The sequence below is a fragment of the Tachysurus fulvidraco genome, chromosome 15 (genome assembly GCF_022655615.1).
Source record: "Tachysurus fulvidraco isolate hzauxx_2018 chromosome 15, HZAU_PFXX_2.0, whole genome shotgun sequence".
Lineage (NCBI taxonomy): Eukaryota > Metazoa > Chordata > Actinopteri > Siluriformes > Bagridae > Tachysurus > Tachysurus fulvidraco.
The window spans coordinates 23,690,760-23,710,759 of NC_062532.1; the positions used below are offsets into that span (position 1 = coordinate 23,690,760).

At 42.5% G+C, this 20,000-nt stretch overlaps 3 protein-coding genes and 1 long non-coding RNA gene across 10 annotated transcripts in view; 2 read left to right on the forward strand and 2 right to left on the reverse strand.

The window, feature by feature from the left end:
• Window positions 1-20,000, forward strand: part of LOC125138652 — a 24,985-nt gene that overhangs the window by 3,062 nt on the left and 1,923 nt on the right. The gene's annotated exons all lie outside the window — the stretch shown is intronic.
• On the reverse strand, window positions 320-6,349 carry pax10 (paired box 10). Of its 4 annotated transcripts, none has more exons than XM_027155723.2 (9): window positions 5,984-6,349; window positions 5,752-5,818; window positions 5,430-5,591; window positions 4,854-5,033; window positions 4,681-4,763; window positions 4,351-4,507; window positions 3,054-3,124; window positions 1,089-1,215; window positions 323-999 (listed from the first exon to the last, which is right to left on the reverse strand). In XM_027155723.2, exons 3-9 carry the CDS (start codon window positions 5,506-5,508, stop codon window positions 914-916), a joined length of 783 nt encoding a protein of 260 aa, XP_027011524.2. In that variant the 5' UTR covers window positions 5,509-5,591; window positions 5,752-5,818; window positions 5,984-6,349; the 3' UTR covers window positions 323-913. The 4 variants fall into 4 exon arrangements, with proteins under 4 accessions (XP_027011525.2, XP_027011524.2, XP_027011522.2 ...); XM_027155721.2 differs by having other exon boundaries at window positions 324-999; window positions 5,696-5,818; XM_027155720.2 differs by lacking the exon at window positions 5,752-5,818 and having other exon boundaries at window positions 324-999.
• Window positions 10,996-20,000, reverse strand: part of LOC113648525 (nitric oxide synthase interacting protein) — a 12,741-nt gene continuing 3,736 nt past the window's right edge. Inside the window, exons 8-11 of one of the 3 annotated variants that reach the window (XM_027155737.2) lie at window positions 19,937-20,000; window positions 19,507-19,615; window positions 19,220-19,297; window positions 10,996-11,734 (exon numbers count right to left, since the gene is read on the reverse strand). The exon at window positions 19,937-20,000 is cut by the window's right edge and continues 7 nt beyond it. In XM_027155737.2, the coding sequence (XP_027011538.1) occupies window positions 19,226-19,297; window positions 19,507-19,615; window positions 19,937-20,000 (245 nt within the window). In that variant the 3' untranslated portion in view covers window positions 10,996-11,734; window positions 19,220-19,225. Of the gene's footprint in view, window positions 11,735-18,898; window positions 19,298-19,506; window positions 19,616-19,936 lie in introns of those variants that run through there. The other 2 variants (XM_027155736.2, XM_027155735.2) reach the window with 2 other exon arrangements.
• Window positions 14,619-18,881, forward strand: rcn3 (reticulocalbin 3, EF-hand calcium binding domain). Of its 2 annotated transcripts, XR_003441941.2 has the most exons (9): window positions 14,619-14,772; window positions 15,741-15,949; window positions 16,040-16,233; window positions 16,335-16,507; window positions 16,596-16,656; window positions 16,755-16,846; window positions 17,393-17,500; window positions 17,673-17,872; window positions 18,743-18,881. XR_003441941.2 is itself a non-coding variant. In XM_047800676.1 (8 exons), the coding sequence occupies exons 2-8, from the start codon at window positions 15,744-15,746 to the stop codon at window positions 18,848-18,850; spliced, it is 942 nt and encodes a 313-aa protein (XP_047656632.1). In that variant the 5' UTR covers window positions 14,619-14,772; window positions 15,741-15,743; the 3' UTR covers window positions 18,851-18,881. The 2 variants fall into 2 exon arrangements, 1 of the variants encoding a protein (XP_047656632.1); XM_047800676.1 differs by lacking the exon at window positions 17,673-17,872.

Here is a 20,000-nt window from a genome sequence, read left to right on the forward strand (position 1 = left end):
TAAACACACACACACTACACACACACATACTACACACAAACACACACTACGCATTACACACATACTACGCACACACTACACACACACTAAACACACACACACTACACACACTAAACACACACAACACACACACACTAAACACACTACACACACTGCATAGTGTACACACTACACACATACTACACACTACATACACACACTACACACACACTACACACACACATTTATGTTATTTGACAGATTCTCACACAGTCGTTTACATTTCAATCTTTAATAATTAAATAACAATAAAAAAAAATAGATTTTAAAATTTTACTAAAAACACATTGCTCTAGTGACAAAACCTTCACACACTCCACTGAAGCACACTTTTAGTACTACAAATAATCTTATTCTGCTCACACACACACACACACACACACACACACACACACACACACACACACACACACACAGATGTGTAAATATATAGAAAGAAACAAATGATTTCAAAGAAACAAACAAATAAATAGCATGTTAAAGATATTTCTGAATCATTTCAGTAATTAATCAGTAAACTCTAATCTAATTTCACTCTACTCCTCATGGGCTCCGTCTACTTTCACTCTAATTACAGATTATTGCTGTTATTATTTAACAGGGTTTCTACTTGTCACACAGAGCAGATCAGATGTTTAACACACAGTGGACCATCTGTGCAGCTGAACATTTTAATGTCATATAAAGGTTTTCTTCATTGCAGAACGCTCTGAGTTCTCAAACTGATTTATTCCAAGGTGGAAGTCAGTCTTCTTTCTGCCGTCATGAAAGCTGTTGTAAAACCTGCAGGGCTGAAGGAGTAAAATATGGAGTGGCTTGTGGATCATAACTTCAGAGGTCACTGATGATGTCTTTGAGGCTCTGGTTCTGCATCTCACTGCAGTCTGGTCCAGTACTGACCCAAACTCAGGTCCTGATCTCCAGCCTGAACCCCTGAGAGCGACACGCTGGCAAGAAATCCTGCACACACCACAGAGGAAGACTTCACATCAGGAGAATACATTTATATGAATTTATATGAAACACATGGAATACAAAAGAAAACTCACCTGTGTTCGTGCCAGCTGTAGGAGGAGGCAGGTGGGGGGCGGAGTAAGAGGCGGGATCAAATTTATGAGGTAGTAGAGTAGAAGCAGATGGGGGCGGAGACAACATGGTGGAGTAAGAGGAGGTTGACTGAGAGAAGAGAGAATAATATAATCTAATCAAGCAGCGTCAGATGTTCCCCTGCTCTCACAGCTGGCTTGTCTCCTGTGGGCGTGGCCTGTCTAATTTAGTTTATTTATTTTAGCTCCTGTGAGAAATAGTATTAGCTTTACATCACCTCTAAAGTTAACTAGTCAAACTCAATAAAATAACACAGTGATCAGTGTGAAAATAAAGCTACACGTTCCCCAGAAATATCACTTTATTAATGGATCAGTTCATCAATAAATGTTCCAGAAATAAATGTTCCTGCCACTGCTTGCTAAAACACTGCTTGTGTTTTAAGTAAAGAATCCATTTTAAGTGCACATGTTTTAATTTAAACAGCTACAAAATAGTTCTGCACACACACACACACACACACACACACAAACACACACACACAGAGTATAACTACACTCAAGATCTTTAAGCTTCATCCTACTAAGAAGAAAACAATTTTTGTTAAATATCTTCCTTTTTCTTATAAGTGTATAATTATAATTCTATATAGGTTTACATTCTGTATTGTTCATTAGGGACCTGTAGTAAAATTAATAAAAACAGTGTTGGTGAGTGGGTCAGAGCTGAGCAGGTGTCCAGCAGCTGTGAAGATCCTGAACCTCTCTGAGCTCCTCATGTGTCTCAGCTCCACCTTTCAGGTGTGTTTATGTGACTCAAAACCTGGTGACTCACTGCTCGTTGTCATGAGATCATAAACATAATGACAGGGTGGAACCACAGAGAAAAACACAACACACACACACACACACACACACACACACACACACACACACACACACACACACACACTGTACACTTTAAACATTTAAACAAATGCAAAGAGCTGCATAAAAAACTGCATGTCGCGTTGTGTGGGTGTGTATATATGTATAGAATTTATATAAATAAAGAATCAGCGAATCAGTTCCCCCATAGGCCACAAGAGGGCGATAGTGTGTCAGTCGGCGTGTTTAAAAGTGCACAGGTTCGATCCGACTTTGTGTTTCTAATCAAGTTAAAAACAGTTTCTCTAGTACTCTAACAGTACTCTATCAGTACTCTAATAGTACTCAAATAAAACTCTAACAGTACTCATACTCTAATAATACACTAACAGTACTCTGTACTCTAATAAAACTCTAATAATACACTAACAGTACTCTAAAAAGTTTCTCTAGTATTCTAACAATAACAATACTTTAAAACAGTACTCTAAAACAGTACTCTAACAGTACTCTAAAACAGTACTCTCATGGTACTCTAACAGTACCTTAACAATACTCTAAAAAGTTTCTTTAGGTACTCTAACAGTACTCTACAGGTACTCTAACAATACTTTAAATCAGTACTCTAAATCAGTACTCTAAATCAGTACTCTAAAAAAGTACTCTAAAACTGTACTCAACAGTACTCTAAAACAGAACTCTAAATCAATACTCTCATGGTACTCAAACAGTACTCTAAAACAGTATTCTAACAGTACTCTCATGGTACGCTAACAGTACTCTAATGGCACTCTAACAATACTTTAAATCACTACTTCGAAACAGTACTCAACAGTACTCTAAAACAGAACTCTAAATCAATACTCTCATGGTACTCAAAGAGTACTCTAAAACAGTACCCTAACAGTACTCTAATTGTACTTTAACAGTACTCTAATGGCACTCTAACAATACTTTAAATCAGTACTCTAAAACCGTACTCTAAAACAGTACTCAACAGTACTCTAAATCAATACTCTCATGGTACTCTAACAGTACTCTAAAACAGTACTCTAACAGTACTCTAATGGTACTGTAACAGTACTCTAAAACAGTTTTTACCTGTAGAGGAGAGAAGACAGACAGCGAACTGAACACACACAGAGACGAGTCCGTGTGACAGTGTGTAGAGCCTGAGAATCAACACAAGACTTTAATTACTCACACAACTCAAGTCTTAACACTACACAACACTGTACACTGTACAACACAACACTGTACAACACAACACAACACTATACAACACAACACTGTACAACACTGTACAACACTGTACAACACAACACAACACAACACTGTACAACACTGTACAACACAACACAACACAACACAACACAACACTGTACAACACTGTACAACACAACACAACACTGTACAACACAACACTGTACAACACTGTACAACACAACACAACACAACACTGTACAAGACTGTACAACACAACACAACACTGTACAACACAACACAACACTGTACAACACAACACTGTACAACACTGTACAACACAACACAACACTGTACAACACTGTACAACACAACACAACACTGTACAACACAACACTGTACAACACAACACTGTACAACACAATACAACACAACACTGTACAACACAATATAACACAACACTGTACAACACAATACAACACAACACAATACAACACTGTACACTGTACACTGTACAACACAATACAACACTGTACAACACTGTACAACACAACACAATACAACACTGTACAACACAACACAACACTGTACAACACAATACAACACAACACTGTACAACACAATATAACACAACACTGTACAACACAACACTGTACACTGTAAAACACTGTACAACACAACACAACACTGTAAAACACTGTACAACACTGTACACTGTACAACACAATACAACACTGTACAACACTGTACAACACAACACAATACAACACTGTACAACACAATACAACACTGTACAACACTATACAACACAATACAACACTGTACAACACTATACAACACTGTACAACACTGTATAACACAATACAACACTGTACAACACTGTACACTGTACAGCACTATACAACACTGTACAACACAACACTGTACAACATTATACAACACTATACAACACTGTACAACACTGTACAACACTATACAACACTGTACAACACTGTACAGCACTATACAACACTGTACAACACTATACAACACTGTACAACATTATACAACACTATACAACACTGTACAACACTATACAACACAACACTGTACAACATTATACAAAACATTACAATACTATACAACACAACAGAACACTACACAACACACAACACATATGTTATGTATGATATAAATAAATCTCTGAGCTGCTGACCGGAGGCGTTGCCATGGTGAGGATGATAAACAGGCGGGTTGAAGGATGTGCTGAGCGGTGTGTGAGTTAGAGAACATGAAGTCCCGCCCCCCAGCTTCTTCTGGTTGCGCAGCTTCTCCTCCCTCCTCCACTTAGCTCTCCGATTGGAGAACCACACCTGTCAATCATCCATTAAAGCATAGGTCAGTGAGCAGAGCCACTCTGATTCTACTGAGGCATTATTCATGGGCTCACAGAATCTCAGAACAGGGATGGAACCAGCTTCATATCTGCTTCATCAACCGTTCATAAACATGTGGGTTTGATGAGAGACCAGAGACGTGTTCTGACCTGGATACGTGCTTCAGGAAGGTCAATTTTGGAGGCCAGTCTTTCTCTGGTGAAGACATCGGGATAATGAGTCCTCTCGAACTCTGAGAGAAAGAAACAGGAAGAACAGATTTAACATGAGGACATGAGAGGACCACGCTCTTTTTGTAGGTTCTAAATGACAGAGTGAGAACCTTTCTCCAGAGCGTCGATTTGCTCCTGGCTGAAGCTTGTACGGTTCCTCTGCAGTTTTCTCTTCAGCTGGAGCTGAAGCTGAGCCTCGTCCCTTTCGTCCCTGTCCTTCTGCTTCCTCCTGTCTCCTCCTCGTTCTCCTCGTCCCGCCGTCCCCCAGTTCACGTCCTTCACACAGCCATCTGAAAGAGACAAACTTCTACAGAAGTTTTCTAAAATGTGTGCCTTCTCTCTGACTGAAGAACACAGATCAAGATACAGAACTTAAAACGTTCTCTCAGAGCCGCTGTATGTACGGCTCAATAACACTGAACCATGTTGGGAACCTAAGAACCCTTTGTTCTTTGTGTGTGTATTAAGTGCAAAACAATCTCCAAATTCTTGCTCATTATTTTATTCCTAATATCTCGATCGTGGAAGGAGTTTAAGGTTAGAACCGTCTCAGGACCTGGTACACAAAACAGAAGAGACTTGGAGGACTCAGCAGATGATTGAGAGTTTCTCCATCCTGCTCCTGCTCCTGCTACTCTCTGTTGCAGGGTTCAGTATGAACTTCTAACGGGTTCCTGTCCCTGTACCTGTGCCATGCTGCGTGATGCTGTTGTTCTCATGGTACCAGGTATCGGGACTCGTCCAGGTGTGTTGGAGATTCAGCATGATGCTGCGTTCTTCGTAGACGACACTTCATACACTTCCTCCTGTCTCACCTCCTCCTGTCTCACCTCCTCCTGTCTCACCTCCTAATAAAGATTGAATAATAAATAACATTTGCAAATGAACATATAATATAAAATAAAAATAAATCCTATATTAAAGTAAATATAATTAAGTTTTTTAATTGTACTCATTCATCTGTTTTTATCCTGTTGATCAGTGAAAAAGTTATTCTGTAACCATCACCATCTCCAACATCTCTCTCAACACCATCATCATCTTTATCTCCATCTTTCAAAAACCACCATCCAACCTAAGAACATCGGCAGAGTTTCATTTTTATTTAAACTTTAAACCTTCTCAAGTTAAAACTGATCTGAAATGAATTCATTCTAAATTTTACTACCTAATAAATACCTTGAATTCATTGTGAATGTTCTCATAAACACTGATCTGAGAGGAAAGGATAAAGACTCACCTGCTGGACGAGAGAAATCCACTCGTCCTTCTGTCTCTCTATCGTTGTTCCCTCATGCCTCTTGGACCCTTTGCTCCATTTGTTGTTGGACTGAGAGATAGAGAGAGTTAGATGGAGTAAAAGAGAGAAGGTGGGGTTGGGAAACTTCTCTTCAGACACAGGGTTGGGGGGGGGGGGTATGTACTGGGATGACACACAGAGTCAGTGTCAGATCTGCACTTAATGCCAGTAAAAGGGAAAGCGCCGTATTTGAAGAGAGAGAAAAATAAAGTGGCTGAAAGAGACGAAGCCGAGGCCAAAGATCACCTGCAGCTATTTACACACACAAGAGACGAGTGTGTCACAGCTGGGCATCAGAAATGGCTCGTAATTACACAGCTGGCCATCAAACAGCCTCAGACACACACATGAATGCACACACACACACACACACACACATGAATGCACACACACACACACACACACACACATGAATGCACACACACACACACACACACACATACGCAATAACAAAGGCACAGCAATTTTACCAATTTAGAGAGACAGAGGGAGGGATGGTGTAAAACCTCTAAACCATTGGTCACTAACAGGCGGACCGCGGTCTGGGTCCGTATTGGACAGCTTCTGGGTCCGGACCCGGACCGCGGTTAGGGTTAACCCTAAACCTAACCCTAAACCTAACCCAAACCCAAACCCTAACCCTAACCCTAACCCAAACCCAAACCCAAACCCTAACCCTAGAATCTACAGCAAAAACAAAAGGTTATGATTTAAAACGGGACGCTTTTATTTTTACCGGAGCAGCTTTTGGGATCAAACTATCTCACAATAGTGGTAGTGGTAACGCACAGAGCAATCAAGTGACAAGTGAGATGGAGAAAGGGAGAGAGACAGTTGAGTGAGACGGAGAAAGGGAGAGAGACAGTTGAGTGAGACGGAGAAAGGGAGAGAGACAGTTGAGTGAGACGGAGAAAGGGAGAGAGACAGTTGAGTGAGACGGAGAAAGGGTGAGAGACAGTTGAGTGAGACGGAGAAAGCCTAACAGTAACCCAAGCCCAGGTTTAACCATAACCCTAACCCAAACCCAGGTTTAAGCCTAACAGTAACCCAAGCCCAGGTTTAAAGGATTTGAACAAACATATCCACTCAAATCTGAAGACAGTGTCCCTGAGACAGCGTCCCTGAGACAGCGTCCCTAGGTCTGAGGAAAGTAGCCCTATACATCCTGACCATGTTTGGCTCTACATACAACATGGCTCTACAATGAACATAATCAAAGCTAAATATGGTTCCAGGGTCACTAATGAGCAGGTTTAACCCTAACCCAAGCCCAGGTTTAACCCTAACCCAAGCCCAGGTTTAACCCTAACCCAAGCCCAGGTTTAAGCCTAACCCTAACCCAAGCAGAGGTTTAACCCTAACCCAAGCCCAGGATTAACCCTAACCCAGGTTTAACCCTAACCCAAGCCCAGGTTTAACCCTATCCTTAACCCAGCTTTAAGCCTAACCCTAACCCAAGCCCAGGTTTAACCCTAACCCAAGCCCAGGTTTAACCCTAACCCAAGCCCAGGTTTAAGCCTAACCCTAACCCAAGCCCAGGTTTAACCCTAACCCTAGCTCAGGTTTAAACCTAACCCAAGCCCAGGTTTAAGACTAACCCTAAACCAGGTTTAAACCTAACCCAAGCCCAGGTTTAAGCCTAACCCAAGCCCTAACCCTAACCCAGGTTTAAGCCAAACAGTAACTTAAGCCCAGGTTTAAGCCTAACCCTAACCCAAGCCCAGGTTTAAGCCTAACCCTAACCCAAGCAGAGGTTTAACCCTAACCCAAGCTATCCTTAAGCCAGCTTTAAGCCTAACCCTAACCCAAGCCCAGGTTTAAGCCTAACCCTAACCCAAGCCCAGGTTTAACCCTAACCCAAGCTATCCTTAAGCCAGCTTTAAGCCTAACCCTAACCCAAGCCCAGGTTTAACCCTAACAGATGAGTGTGACTGTTAACAGATGACCCTAACCCAAGCCCAGGTTTAAGCCTAATTCTAACCCAAGCCCAGGTTTAAACCTAACCCTAAACCAGGTTTAAACCTAACCCAAGCCCAGGTTTAAGTCTAACCCAAGCCCAGGTTTAAACCTAACCCTAACCCAAGCCCAGGTTTAACCCTAACCCAAGCCCTAACCCTAACCCAGGTTTAAGCCAAACAGTAACTTAAGCCCAGGTTTAAGCCTAACCCTAACCCAAGCCCAGGTTTAAGCCTAACCCTAACCCAAGCAGAGGTTTAACCCTAACCCAAGCTATCCTTAAGCCTAACCCTAACCCAAGCCCAGGTTTAACCCTAACAGATGAGTGTGACTGTTAACAGATGACCCTAACCCAAAACCAGGTTTAAACCTAACCCTAACCCAAGCCCAGGTTTAAGCCTAACCCAAGCCCTAACCCTAACCCAGGTTTAAGCCAAACAGTAACTTAAGCCCAGGTTTAAGCCTAACCCTAACCCAAGCCCAGGTTTAAGCCTAACCCTAACCCAAGCAGAGGTTTAACCCTAACCCAAGCTATCCTTAAGCCTAACCCTAACCCAAGCCCAGGTTTAACCCTAACAGATGAGTGTGACTGTTAACAGATGACCCTAACCCAAAACCAGGTTTAAACCTAACCCTAACCCAGGTTTAACCCTAACCCAAGCCAAACTAGAGCTCAGGTGTCTCACTGAGATATAAAAGGGAAAGTTAAGCACTTTATTAAACATACACAATTTTCACATTTTATTTATTTTCTCTTATTTTGAAATGTAGCCCTACTTTTATTTATTTAATGTGAGAACGTTCTACATATCTACAATCATACATATGTTCAGTCCTATGTTACTAATAATAAAATAATAAATAAGTGTTTGAATTGTACTGAATGTATTTGATTTGACAGTCAGGTATCGGTTGCTTGCGGATGTTGATACAACAACTAGGGTATATAAATATATCTCACACTGACTAGTGAGACATTAGGGTCTTCTGTAAACCGTAATCTACTTCCTGTGTCTCTCTTCTGCTGCTCTCCGTCAAAATTGTGAAGCTTCATATACAGTACATATTTTATTGGATTAATTCAGAAAACCAAATAAAGAACACACACACACACACACACACACACACACACACACACACACATAAAGACAGAACAGAATTAATGTCAAAACCTGTTTGTGTTTGGACATCTTCCTTTAGATGCTTCTCTTATTTGCTCAGCAGATCAGTAACACACACACACACACACACACACACACACACACACACGCACACCCACACACACACACACACACACACACACACACACACACACACACACACACACACACACACACACACACACACACACACACACACACACACACACACACACACTGATGACGATTAACATAAAGATTAAATGTTGTTAATGTTAATGTAACGGTTGAGGTTTGGAGTCTACTTACACTTCACTTAAGTACGGTTTAAATGACGTCCTTCTAGTCTTAATTAATTATCTGTTCCATTCACACCATCAATACACTGCTTACAGCTCAGGGAAATCTCCTCTCTCATCCGACACACTGTTATACACAGACCTCCGTGTGAGTGTCAGGATGAGTGTGTTTGATGAAGTGCACAAAGCCTCAATCATTTCACTCTATAACACCTTTAATACAGTCCTCTGTGTGTGTGTGTGTGTGTGTGTGTGTGTGTGTGTGTGTGTGTGTGTGTGTGTGTGTGTGTGTGGTTTAAGACCTGCCACAGAGATTCAGTTAATGTCCATTATTAAAGGTGCAGTGTGACCTCTGACCCCAACAGAGAATGAGAGAGAGAGGATGGACATAACGAGGACATGACTGAGGAAAAGGGGATAGAAGCAGGCGGAGGTGAAGGAGTGTGCCAGCTTCACTTATTTCTGGTTGATGGAACAATCCGTGTGAGTGTGGCGTATGCAGCATGTGAGTGCAGTTGGCGTCTTGCCAATTATTTGGCATTCTGTGCAACTGTTTCTGTTTAAAAGTCTCAAATATATCATAATTATTTGTTTGAGTGTGTGTGAGCAAATAACTGTGTGCATATGTGTGTTTGCATGTGAGTGTGTGTGAGAGTGTGTGTGTGTAGCGTGTCGGAGAAGCATGGCGATGGCAGGTCCGTACACAAAGTTGTGTGAAAGTTTGGATCGCCGGCACTCTGTGTGTGCGTGTGTGTGTGTGTGTGTGTGTGTGTGTGTGTGTGTGGCCAGTGTAGAGGAGTGTGTGTTAGAGATCGGTGATGTAATGGGGCAGGACAATATTGTCTCTCCCTCCATAATGAACAGTGCAATTGTTGTTTTTTTGAATGATGTTGTGAAGGTTAGACAACATTACTGTTGCACTGACTGTAAGCTGCTCTCAAAAGTATTAGCCTCCTGACTGAATGAGGTAAAGTGCCACATAGGTCTATATTCCATAGCGTATATTTAATACGTGACATTTTGGATGTCTCCAGGATATTGGGCTTAAAGACTGGTCTGATTTCTCTAGATCAGGAGAAGACATTTGACCGGGTTGGGTGTGAATATTTGTGGAATAGTGATGGGGAAGTTTCTCTACAGAGCCTGTGTTAAGGTTTTAAATAATAAAACCTGAGTGTGAGGGTCGACACCCCCATAGACACGTGGACTTGGGTTTAATGATATTAAAGCAGAATGGAGACTCTGTACAGCGTTACCCAAACAAACTGCTGAGGATTTTACACTGTATTCTCTCACACGACTGTCCTTTCTGTTCACACACAAACTGTGTTACATGATTTTATTCACTGCTCCAGGTTACAGTCAGTCTTTGTGTTTTTATGGAGCATTTTAAGGGCTTTTAATGTGGATTTTACTTTTCAGGGTTTATTCTTGGTTATAAACGTCAGGAGAAACGGCAACAAATGAAAAAAACAAAAAAGGGCAACAAACCTGAGGGGGAAAAAGACAATGGTACAGAACACAGACTGCGATGCTGAAAGAATTTTAAACACACTGATTAAATCAAGAATTTTTATTGATATTAATTTTTTTTTTTTTTTTTACAAAACTGTGAACAATGTGAACAGTTAAACAAGTGTGATGTTGTGACAATGTTCTGTGCTCTGTTACAGGAGAACTCAGCTTTGCATCAGAGATAAAATAACCACTTATATTTATTCTAATATGTATTTATTTATTTATTGAGTCACTCTGATTTTTATTACATGTGACTGTGCATAAAGGATTGTAAAAAGTCTCTCACTGTCACTTACTTTAAAAGATTCACAAAAAAAGACAATGACATTAAACCATTGTGTGTGTGTGTGTGTGTGTGTGTGTGTGTGTGTGTGTGTGTGTGTTACACTAGACAGGACTGTACTGAGACTGTTCTTGTTTCCAAACAAATATAAACTTCATTATTTTTCTTGCACTACTTTTGGGTGCTAAATTATTGGCACCCCACAATATTTAAAAAGATGATATTTTGATGATATTATATGTGATGATTACATTTCGTTGGCTCTGCCAGGACAAGATGATGAGTTGAAGACATCCTACAGAAATAATCACGTAATACAGATGAATGACACGAACCCGAACGCCTCCTTCTTCAGATTTGTGACGTTGTGAATAACGTGGTGTGAAATGATGAGGAATTCAATGAGCACAAATCTGAGACTGTAACATAACTTGGGAGGTGGTTCTCCATGGAGGAGATGAAGATCTGCAGGGATGAAGATCCTCTACACTTGTCTCTGAAATTACAGTAACAGTTTCAGAGCAGCAATTTTCTCAGAAATGGATCATTAATTATTGAGGAACCGATCATTTTAAAAACAGAGTTTCCCACATGTTCTATACTAACATTATACATGTTATCATTTTTACTCATTTTTGACAACAGTTCTGGAGTGAAGTCTGTTTGTGTGTGACTGCTAAAATTGTGTGTGTGTGTGTGTGTGTGTGTGTGTGTGTGTGTGTGTGTGTGTGTGTGTGTGTGTGTGTGTGTGTCTAGACATTTGCACTGCTTTAGGCATTTTTTTCAGCGTCTAGTGTTTAGTTCACCCCTGTCACCCCTCCTTCCCCCACCCCCCTTCTCTGCTATAGGGGAGGACTTGTCACCATGGAAACCACGCCTGGACAACTTAACATCAAATCTTAACATATAAAAACTGTGTGCATGACAGTATTATTGTATTTTATGCACACAAACACACACAAACCAACCAGTCACTGAAACACAGAGAAAACACAGAAAACACAAACACACAGAAAACACAAACACAGAGAAAACACAAACACAGAGAAAACACAAACACAGAGAAAACACAAACACACAGAAAACACAAACACACAGAAAACACAAACACACAGAAAACACAAACACAGAGAAAACACAAACACACAGAAAACACAAACACACAGAAAACACAAACACACAGAAAACACAAACACACAGAAAACACAAACACAGAGAAAACACAGCTGCTTTACAACTTTAAGATGTTGAATATTAATTATTTCTTACAGTGTAAATATTTTTTCTCTCTAAGGTGTGAAAGTGGCAAAACATCATGTCCTGTTCCCTTCTTATACAGTGGACTGGGGTGTGCATAATATTTTGGGTAATTCACTATAATTTGCTCTCTCTCTCTCACTGTGTCTCTCTCTCCCTCTCTCTCCCTCCTGCTCTCTCTGCCTCACTGTGTCTCTCTCTCTCTCCCTCTCTCTCTCCTGCTCTCTCTGCCTCACTGTGTCTCTCTCTCTCTCTCTCTCTCTCTCTCTCTCTCTGTCTTTCTGTCTTTCTGTCTGTCTCTCTCTCCCCCTCTCTGTCTCTCACTGTGTCTCTCTCTCTTTCTGTCTTTCTCTGTGTGTGTGTCTCTCTCTCTCTTTCTGTCTCTAGGCTAAACAGTGGCATGTCCTCCCTCCCCCCTCTATCTCTCTCTCTTTGGCCCTGTCACCTTTAATCATTTTAAACAAGCAGACCTGTGGCCCAAAGAGAAGAACACTGGGGGTGGGGGTGGGTGGTGTGTATAGTATGAATGAGTGGATGAATGAGTGGATGAGTTACCCCAAGCGTCCTGGAGTGTCTGAGGTTAAAAGCTTCTGGATTTCTAAAAGGAACTTCCTGTAGAGTTCCCCACAGAATTGTTAACAGCTAAAGCGTATTAAACTGTTTACTGTTTTATTATAAACAGGACGTGGTTTTATCCTCCTGTTGTTTCCATTGAGCAACCTGAAGGGTTTGAGCTTTATCTTATGCTGGGTTCCAGTCAGAACCCATGTAGGAATCATATAACTCTTTTACTATCCAATCAACCTTCATGGCAGTTCTGTACACCACTCATGTGCTCTACTGCCACCTCCTGGTCCAGCCCACGATGTGCAATTCCACCATGTTAGATTTTCTGTATTAATCTTTTTCTCTTTCCTCTTTCAGTCTTTGTTCCATCATTAACTAAAGTGAATCCCAGTATGATTCGACCATCCCAGAAACACAAAGCCTCTTCTTTGATTGTAGATACACCTAAAGGTTTGGCTGCTGGCCAAGCCACCAAACAAGAAGTGAAGTCACACGTAAGCAAGGTGGTCACATATTCCACTAAACTTTATAGAGAAGTGAAGAGAACTGAGAGAGTGTGTGTGATCTACAGTGTGTGTGTGTGTGCGTGAGAGAGAGAACAGAGAGTGTGTGTCTATAATCACCTCTAGATTACATTATAATGGACAAATCTCAGGACATGTCTCAGCAACTGACCAGCCATCAGTGTCCACTGAAAAACCTAAAGACTGGACTTACAGTAGTGTGTGTTTGTGAGAGAGAGTGTGTGATCCTACAGTAGTGTGTGTGTGTGTGTGTGTGTGTGTGTGAGAGAGAGAGAGAGATCTTACAGTAGTGTGTGTGTGTGTGTGTGTGTGTGTGTGTGTGTGTGTGTGTGTGTGTGTGTGTGTGTTAGAGAGAGAGAGAGAGTGATCTTACAGTACAATGTGTGTGTGATCTACTGTGTGTGTGTTTGTGAGAGAGAGATCTTACAGTAGTGTGTGTGTGTGTGTGTGTGTGTGTGTGTGTGTGTGTGTGTGTGTTAGAGAGAGAGAGAGAGAGAGAGAGAGAGAGAGAGAGTGATCTTACAGTACAATGTGTGTGTGATCTACAGTGTGTGTTTGTGAGAGAGAGTGTGTGATCCTACAGTAGTGTGTGTGTGATCTTACAGTAGTGTGTGTGTGATCTTACAGTAGTGTGTGTGTGATCTTACAGTAGTGTTTATTGTAAAGTAAAACACGTTTGTAGACTTAACACTGATTGATTAATGATTCATATTGTTGTATTTTTTAAGTTATTATAAATGATCAGAATTAAATATAGCAGCTAAAATTAATGTCTAATTCTCAGCATGTGGATTTAAAACTGTGTAATAGGAATAACGCTGTGTGTGTGTGTGTGTGTGTGTGTGTGTGTGTGTGTGTGTGTGTGTGTGTGTGTGTGTGTGTAGACGAATTAAAGTCAGGCGAACACTGGAGCTACCTACAGCAGCAGGGAGCGCGCACACACGGACACGCCCTCTGGGCTCACAACGCTTCAGCCTCAGATGCGCGTTCGCGTGTCAACGTGGCGTCTTGTAGCCAATTGCGTTCACAGTTCCGAACAGGACCCGCCCATTGATCTTTGATTGGTTACTTAGTGTGTCAGTATGCAGAAGTACAGTGACGTTACATAAAGCCCCGCCCCCAGTTGTGCACGATTTAAAGAGACAGCGTGCCAACTCGACAGGAGAAGAATAAAAGCCCAGGACTGGTGAGTGATGTTTAGTGTAATGTCTATTAATACTTTTACACATTAACTGCTTTTTCCTGCTCTTTATGCAGCTTTGGGTTAAAAGGTTAAGGGCCGTTTATATCTTTATAATAAATTAATGTTAAAACTGTGCTGAAGATTACAACACTGATGCAGGATTAATAAGTGTTTATCTGTTAATAACTACTGTGTGTACAGGTTTACACTGAAATACTGTGTGTGTGTAAGAGAGAGAGTGTGTGTAATGATGTAAAGTGTGTGTGTGTGTGTAAGAGAGAGTGTGTGTAATGATGTAAAGTGTGTGTGTGTGTGTAAGAGAGAGTGTGTGTGTAATGATGTAAAGTGTGTGTAAGAGAGTGTGTGCGTGTGTGTGTGTGTGAGAGAGAGTGAGTGAGTGTGTAAAAGAGAGAAAGAGAGTGTGTGTGTGTGTGTGTAAAAGAGAGAGAGAGTGTGTGTGTGTGTGTGTGTGTAAAAGAGAGAAAGAGAGTGTGTGTGTTGTACATATGCAGTAAGATGCAGTGATTTATCGTCCTCTTAATGCTGTGGCCTCCCTGCTGACACGTCTGTTATTTATAATCAAATATAAATCAGTAAAAGTATCAGTTACCTCATGATGGGTTCACTGGGGGAAACATTTAAGGTTCTTTTGTCTTATTAATGCAAAAGTTTGCACACCCTTAAGACAGAAATGTTTGATTTATTAAAACAAGACAGTTAATATGTTGAGAGTGTGTGTGTGTGTGTGTGTGTGTGTGTGTGTGTGTGTGTGTGTGTGTGTGGGGAAAAGCCACCGTGTCTGTCAAACAAGTTAGGTTTGTGTAAGGTTCTCCTGTATCTACTGTGGGATCCTCCATAGAAGCTTCTCGTATTCTTTTAGAAACACAGTGGTCTCTTTCCTATGCAGAACTGATGGGGTGTACAAACTTTTGCATTAGATACGGGTTTAACGACTGTGTCTGTCTCTACAGGACATGCAGCTGATCGTCCTCTCGGTGTTGTTGGCGCTCGGCCTGGCCGTGCCTCCTCAGGAGAAACGTGTGCACCACCAGCGTGATCTGAGCGACCACGCCCATGACGACGCCCACGGCTACCAGTACGACCACGAGGCCTTCCTTGGCAAAGAGGAAGCAAAGACCTTTGACCAGTTGACCCCTGAGGAAAGCAAAGCCAGACTCGGGTACTGAGCCGTCCTCGCTGTGCTTTTCATTCTAGAACGTTCTCTCGGTTCCGTCGTGCCTCTAACTCGTGTTTCCGTTCCCTCTTTCAGGAAAATTGTAGACCGCATCGACACGGATAAGGACGGCTTCGTTAGCCACGCCGAGCTGCACCACTGGATCAAACACAGGCAGAGGAGGTACATCGAGGAGAACGTAGACAAGCACTGGAAAGAGTATGACCAGAACAAGGACGGCAAGATCTCCTGGATCGAGTACAAGAACACTACTTACGGAACCTACCTGGGTGAGGAACACACACACGGTCTCTCAGAAACATGATGATCGTGTTGAGTTGTAGACATGTTGAGTGGTGCTGCACTGATGGTGACATTCTTTGTGTCTTAGATGACGAGTCTGAGGATTTGGAGGACAGAGAGACGTATAAAACCATGCACTCCCGAGACCAGCGGCGGTTCAAGATGGCGGATAAAGACGGAGACGGCATCGCCACGAGGGAGGAGTTCACCGCGTTCCTCCACCCAGAAGAGTTCGATTACATGCAGGGTCTTGTAGTGCAGGTGGGTAGTCGGGTGGGAACGCGTCACCATAACAAACGCGACGCGATCACGCCGCTCTAACGAACGTGTATCGGTTCCGTTCCAACAGGAGACGATGGAGGACATTGACAAGAACGGAGACGGCAAGGTCAATTTAGAGGAGTACATCGGTGAGTTCTGGCATGTGTGTGTGTGTGTGTGTGAAGAGAAAAGCCGGGTGAGAGTAAAAGCAGAGGGAGTGTGTAACGTGGTGCGGTGTGTTCTGTAGGCGACATGTTCACTCCTGAGGAGGGCGAGAGTGAACCTGAGTGGGTGACAACAGAGAGGAAACAGTTCTCTGGGTACAGAGACATCAACAAGGTGTGTTCATCATGACAAAACTCACACTGTACAGCATTAACATCTGGGTGACAAGTGAGGGGGGGTGACGCGTGAGGGGGGGTGACGAGTGAGGGGGGGTGACGAGTGAGGGGGTGATTGACAGAACAGATTAAATAAAGATTAGTTACATCAAAGCATCTCAGCAAAGGAGCCGTGGCCTCTGTGCCAGTCAGTCTCGGTGGAGGGGCGTGGCCTATAAAATGATTACTTTTTCAAAAAGTGTCTAAAACCCCAGATTATAAGTGACCTGTAACGACTGAACGGTTGGTGACGTGACCTTTATCACACGTTCCTTCTCTCCGTCAGTCCCCAGACAACGAGCGTTAACCCCAGACCTAACGCCGACTCTGAACAAAAGGTCACGTCTCAAATCACTGCTAATGAGTCAGAATCCTGAGGAAGCCTGAGCTTTGATGTTCTGCACATTTAAACATTTATCGGAGTCAATTTTATAAACTGTAAAACACACAAAAGTAAAATGTTGTACAGATTCCAGAAAGTTCTTTAATGAAGTCTCTTCTGTAGGACGGCTTCCTCGACGCTGATGAAATCGCTCAGTGGATCCTGCCGAGAGACGTCGATCACACCGACAACGAGGCCAAACATCTCATTCACGAGACAGACAAGAACAACGTGAGTAAACGCTCGTCGGAGCCTCGCCTCATTAACACCACTTTAATTACGACTTTAATCCACAACAACCTATTTAATTCTCTCTTCTCTTCCTCATCCCTCCATCCCTCTCCACTTCACTCTCTCTCTCCTTATTACTTAACCAACGGATCTTCGATCGTCCCTCAATCAGGATGACAAAATTACCAAGGCAGAGATTCTGGATAACTGGAACATGTTTGTTGGAAGTCAAGCCACCAATTATGGAGAAGATCTGACGAGGAAACACGACGAGCTCTGATCCGAGTCGGGGCTCAAACACACGTGTACAGGAGGAAGCGAGAATTCAGTCCACTATGCAAAGAAATGACCGTTTACATTTTATATCAACAGGTGGGAGGGTCTTAATATTGGGGTGGGGTTAAAGGTCAGGGGTCACAACAGAGGAAGGGTCAGTGATGGGGTCAGGAGGCAGGGAGAGAATTTCGGTTCATCTAAAACAGATTGTATTTATTTAGTCGCACGACTTTTACTCACTAATAACTAGGTACACGTATACGTACACACACACACACACACTGAGTGTGGCTCTAAACTCCTCCCACTCCTCTCACTCCCCTCCCCTTCAGTAAAAACCTCAGTGACGTAGAGGCGTTCCTCAGAGGGACGTTAGCTAATGGAGGAGTTTATCGTTATCAGGTCAGAGGTTTACAAGTCTGAAGCAGGAGACATGAACTTGTGATGGTCCACAGCAGGGACTTACGGCCTCGGTGCCATGCAGAAGGTGACCGCGGTGAGACTGCACCTGTACACCATGTCTACTCCATCTACACACTCCACCCAAAGCCACACGCTCAGGAGGACCTCAGGGTCAGGATCAGAGGTAGGATGAGGATCAGGAACCGCTTTGTGTTTGTTCATCAACACACCGGAGTTACACACTGAAGACGAGACTGAGTGCGCGCACACACACACACACACACACACACACACACACACACCTCCCATCCCCTGTAGAGAGGTCCCCCACAGTGAGAGGTACAGAGGAGACAGAAGGTGTTTGGAATGACACACAGTTCTGTTGTTTACTGATGAATCGTTTCTCTGTGAATTCCAAATCAAATAAAGACAAATCCGTTTTTTTTATTCTGGTGTTTAAATTTTTTATATTTATGTAAACCGTAAGAGGAAAGTGAACTCATGACAGTGATAAAGGAAGTGTGAATGTTTTCCCTGTGTGTGTGTGTGTGTGTCTGTCTTCAGGACGGTCGTCTCTCCATCAGTGAGCTCATGGACAATGTGGATGTGGTTAAACTCAGCACCATCACAGATTATGGCACACTGGTTCTGAGAGAACATGATGAACTTTGACCTCTTCTATAATCTCATTTGAGAACAAAAACAAATCGACTCTGACGATAAGATCTGGAAATAAAATTTATTTTACAAAAAAACAAAAGCTATGAAAAGTTTGTCTATAGGAGCATCGGGCGAAAAGCCACAAACAACAATCCTGTGTGTGTCGTTAATCATCAGACTGCAAACACCATCAGGGCTAAAGGGTGAAACATCGTACTGAATGTAAACATACGGGGTAAAGGGTGGGGTTACGTACAGGAGTAAAGGGTGGGGTTACGTACAGGGGTAAAGGGTGGGGTTACGTACAGGAGTAAAGGGTGGGGTTACGTACAGGGGTAAAGGGTGGGGTTACGTACAGGGGTAAAGGGTGGGGTTACGTACAGGAGCTCACGCCTGCATGACGGGTCGAGCCTCTTTAGCACAGAGATCGAGTCCAGAACCAGCAAATCCTGTCCCACCCTACACACACACACACACACACTTAGCAGACTTATCCACACATTATATCTAATTATTTAGATTCGAGGGTTAAGGGCCTTGCACAGGGGCCCAACAGTGGCAGCCTGGTGGTCCTGGGACTTGAACTTACAACCTTCTAATTTGTAATCCAACATCTGAACCACTCAGCTGCCACCAACACCCCCAACACCCCCCACATACACTCTTACCCTCTGCAGGACTATTATGTCTCTCTCTTTCAGTTTGTCTCCTGTGACCGGGTCGATCATGTCTTTACGTATGAGCTTCTCTACACACTCCAGAGTGACCACTGACCCTCTGTGTGAGAGAGAGAGGGGGAGAGAAAGAGGGGGAGACAGGGAGAGAGAGAGACTGTAAAAATGGAAAAGCAAAAACTTCCCCATCTCTAAATATAAATAATTAAACCCCAAAAAATATTTTATCCACATGTATATTAGTTTTATCCACATGTACATTAGTTTTATCCACATGTACATTAGTTTTATCCACACGTACATTAGTTTTATCCACACGTACATTAGTTTTATCCACACGTACATTAGTTTTATCCACATGTACATTAGTTTTATCCACACGTATATTAAACAGATAAAGTAAATAAAAGCCTTGTTGACTCACGAAGGCCTGAGCAGTGCACAGGGGACCGAGTTCCCCAGCGTGTCTTTGGTCACTGCACACACGT

What these genes read in the sequence shown, in the direction of transcription:
- rcn3 (XM_047800676.1), top strand. Translation starts at nt 15,744, where the DNA reads ATGCAGCTGATCGTCCTCTCGGTGTTGTTGGCGCTCGGCCTGGCCGTG. An exon ending in GAAAGCAAAGCCAGACTCGG is followed by an intron (nt 15,950 to 16,039) that starts GTACTGAGCCGT and finishes TCCCTCTTTCAG; the next exon opens with GAAAATTGTAGACCGCATCG. An exon ending in TGCAGGGTCTTGTAGTGCAG is followed by an intron (nt 16,508 to 16,595) that starts GTGGGTAGTCGG and finishes CCGTTCCAACAG; the next exon opens with GAGACGATGGAGGACATTGA.
- pax10 (XM_027155724.2), bottom strand. Translation starts at nt 5,508, where the DNA reads ATGCTGAATCTCCAACACACCTGGACGAGTCCCGATACCTGGTACCAT. An exon ending in AATCGACGCTCTGGAGAAAG is followed by an intron (nt 4,764 to 4,853) that starts GTTCTCACTCTG and finishes TCTTTCTCTCAG; the next exon opens with AGTTCGAGAGGACTCATTAT. An exon ending in CTGTCTTCTCTCCTCTACAG is followed by an intron (nt 1,216 to 3,053) that starts GTAAAAACTGTT and finishes CTCTTCTCTCAG; the next exon opens with TCAACCTCCTCTTACTCCAC.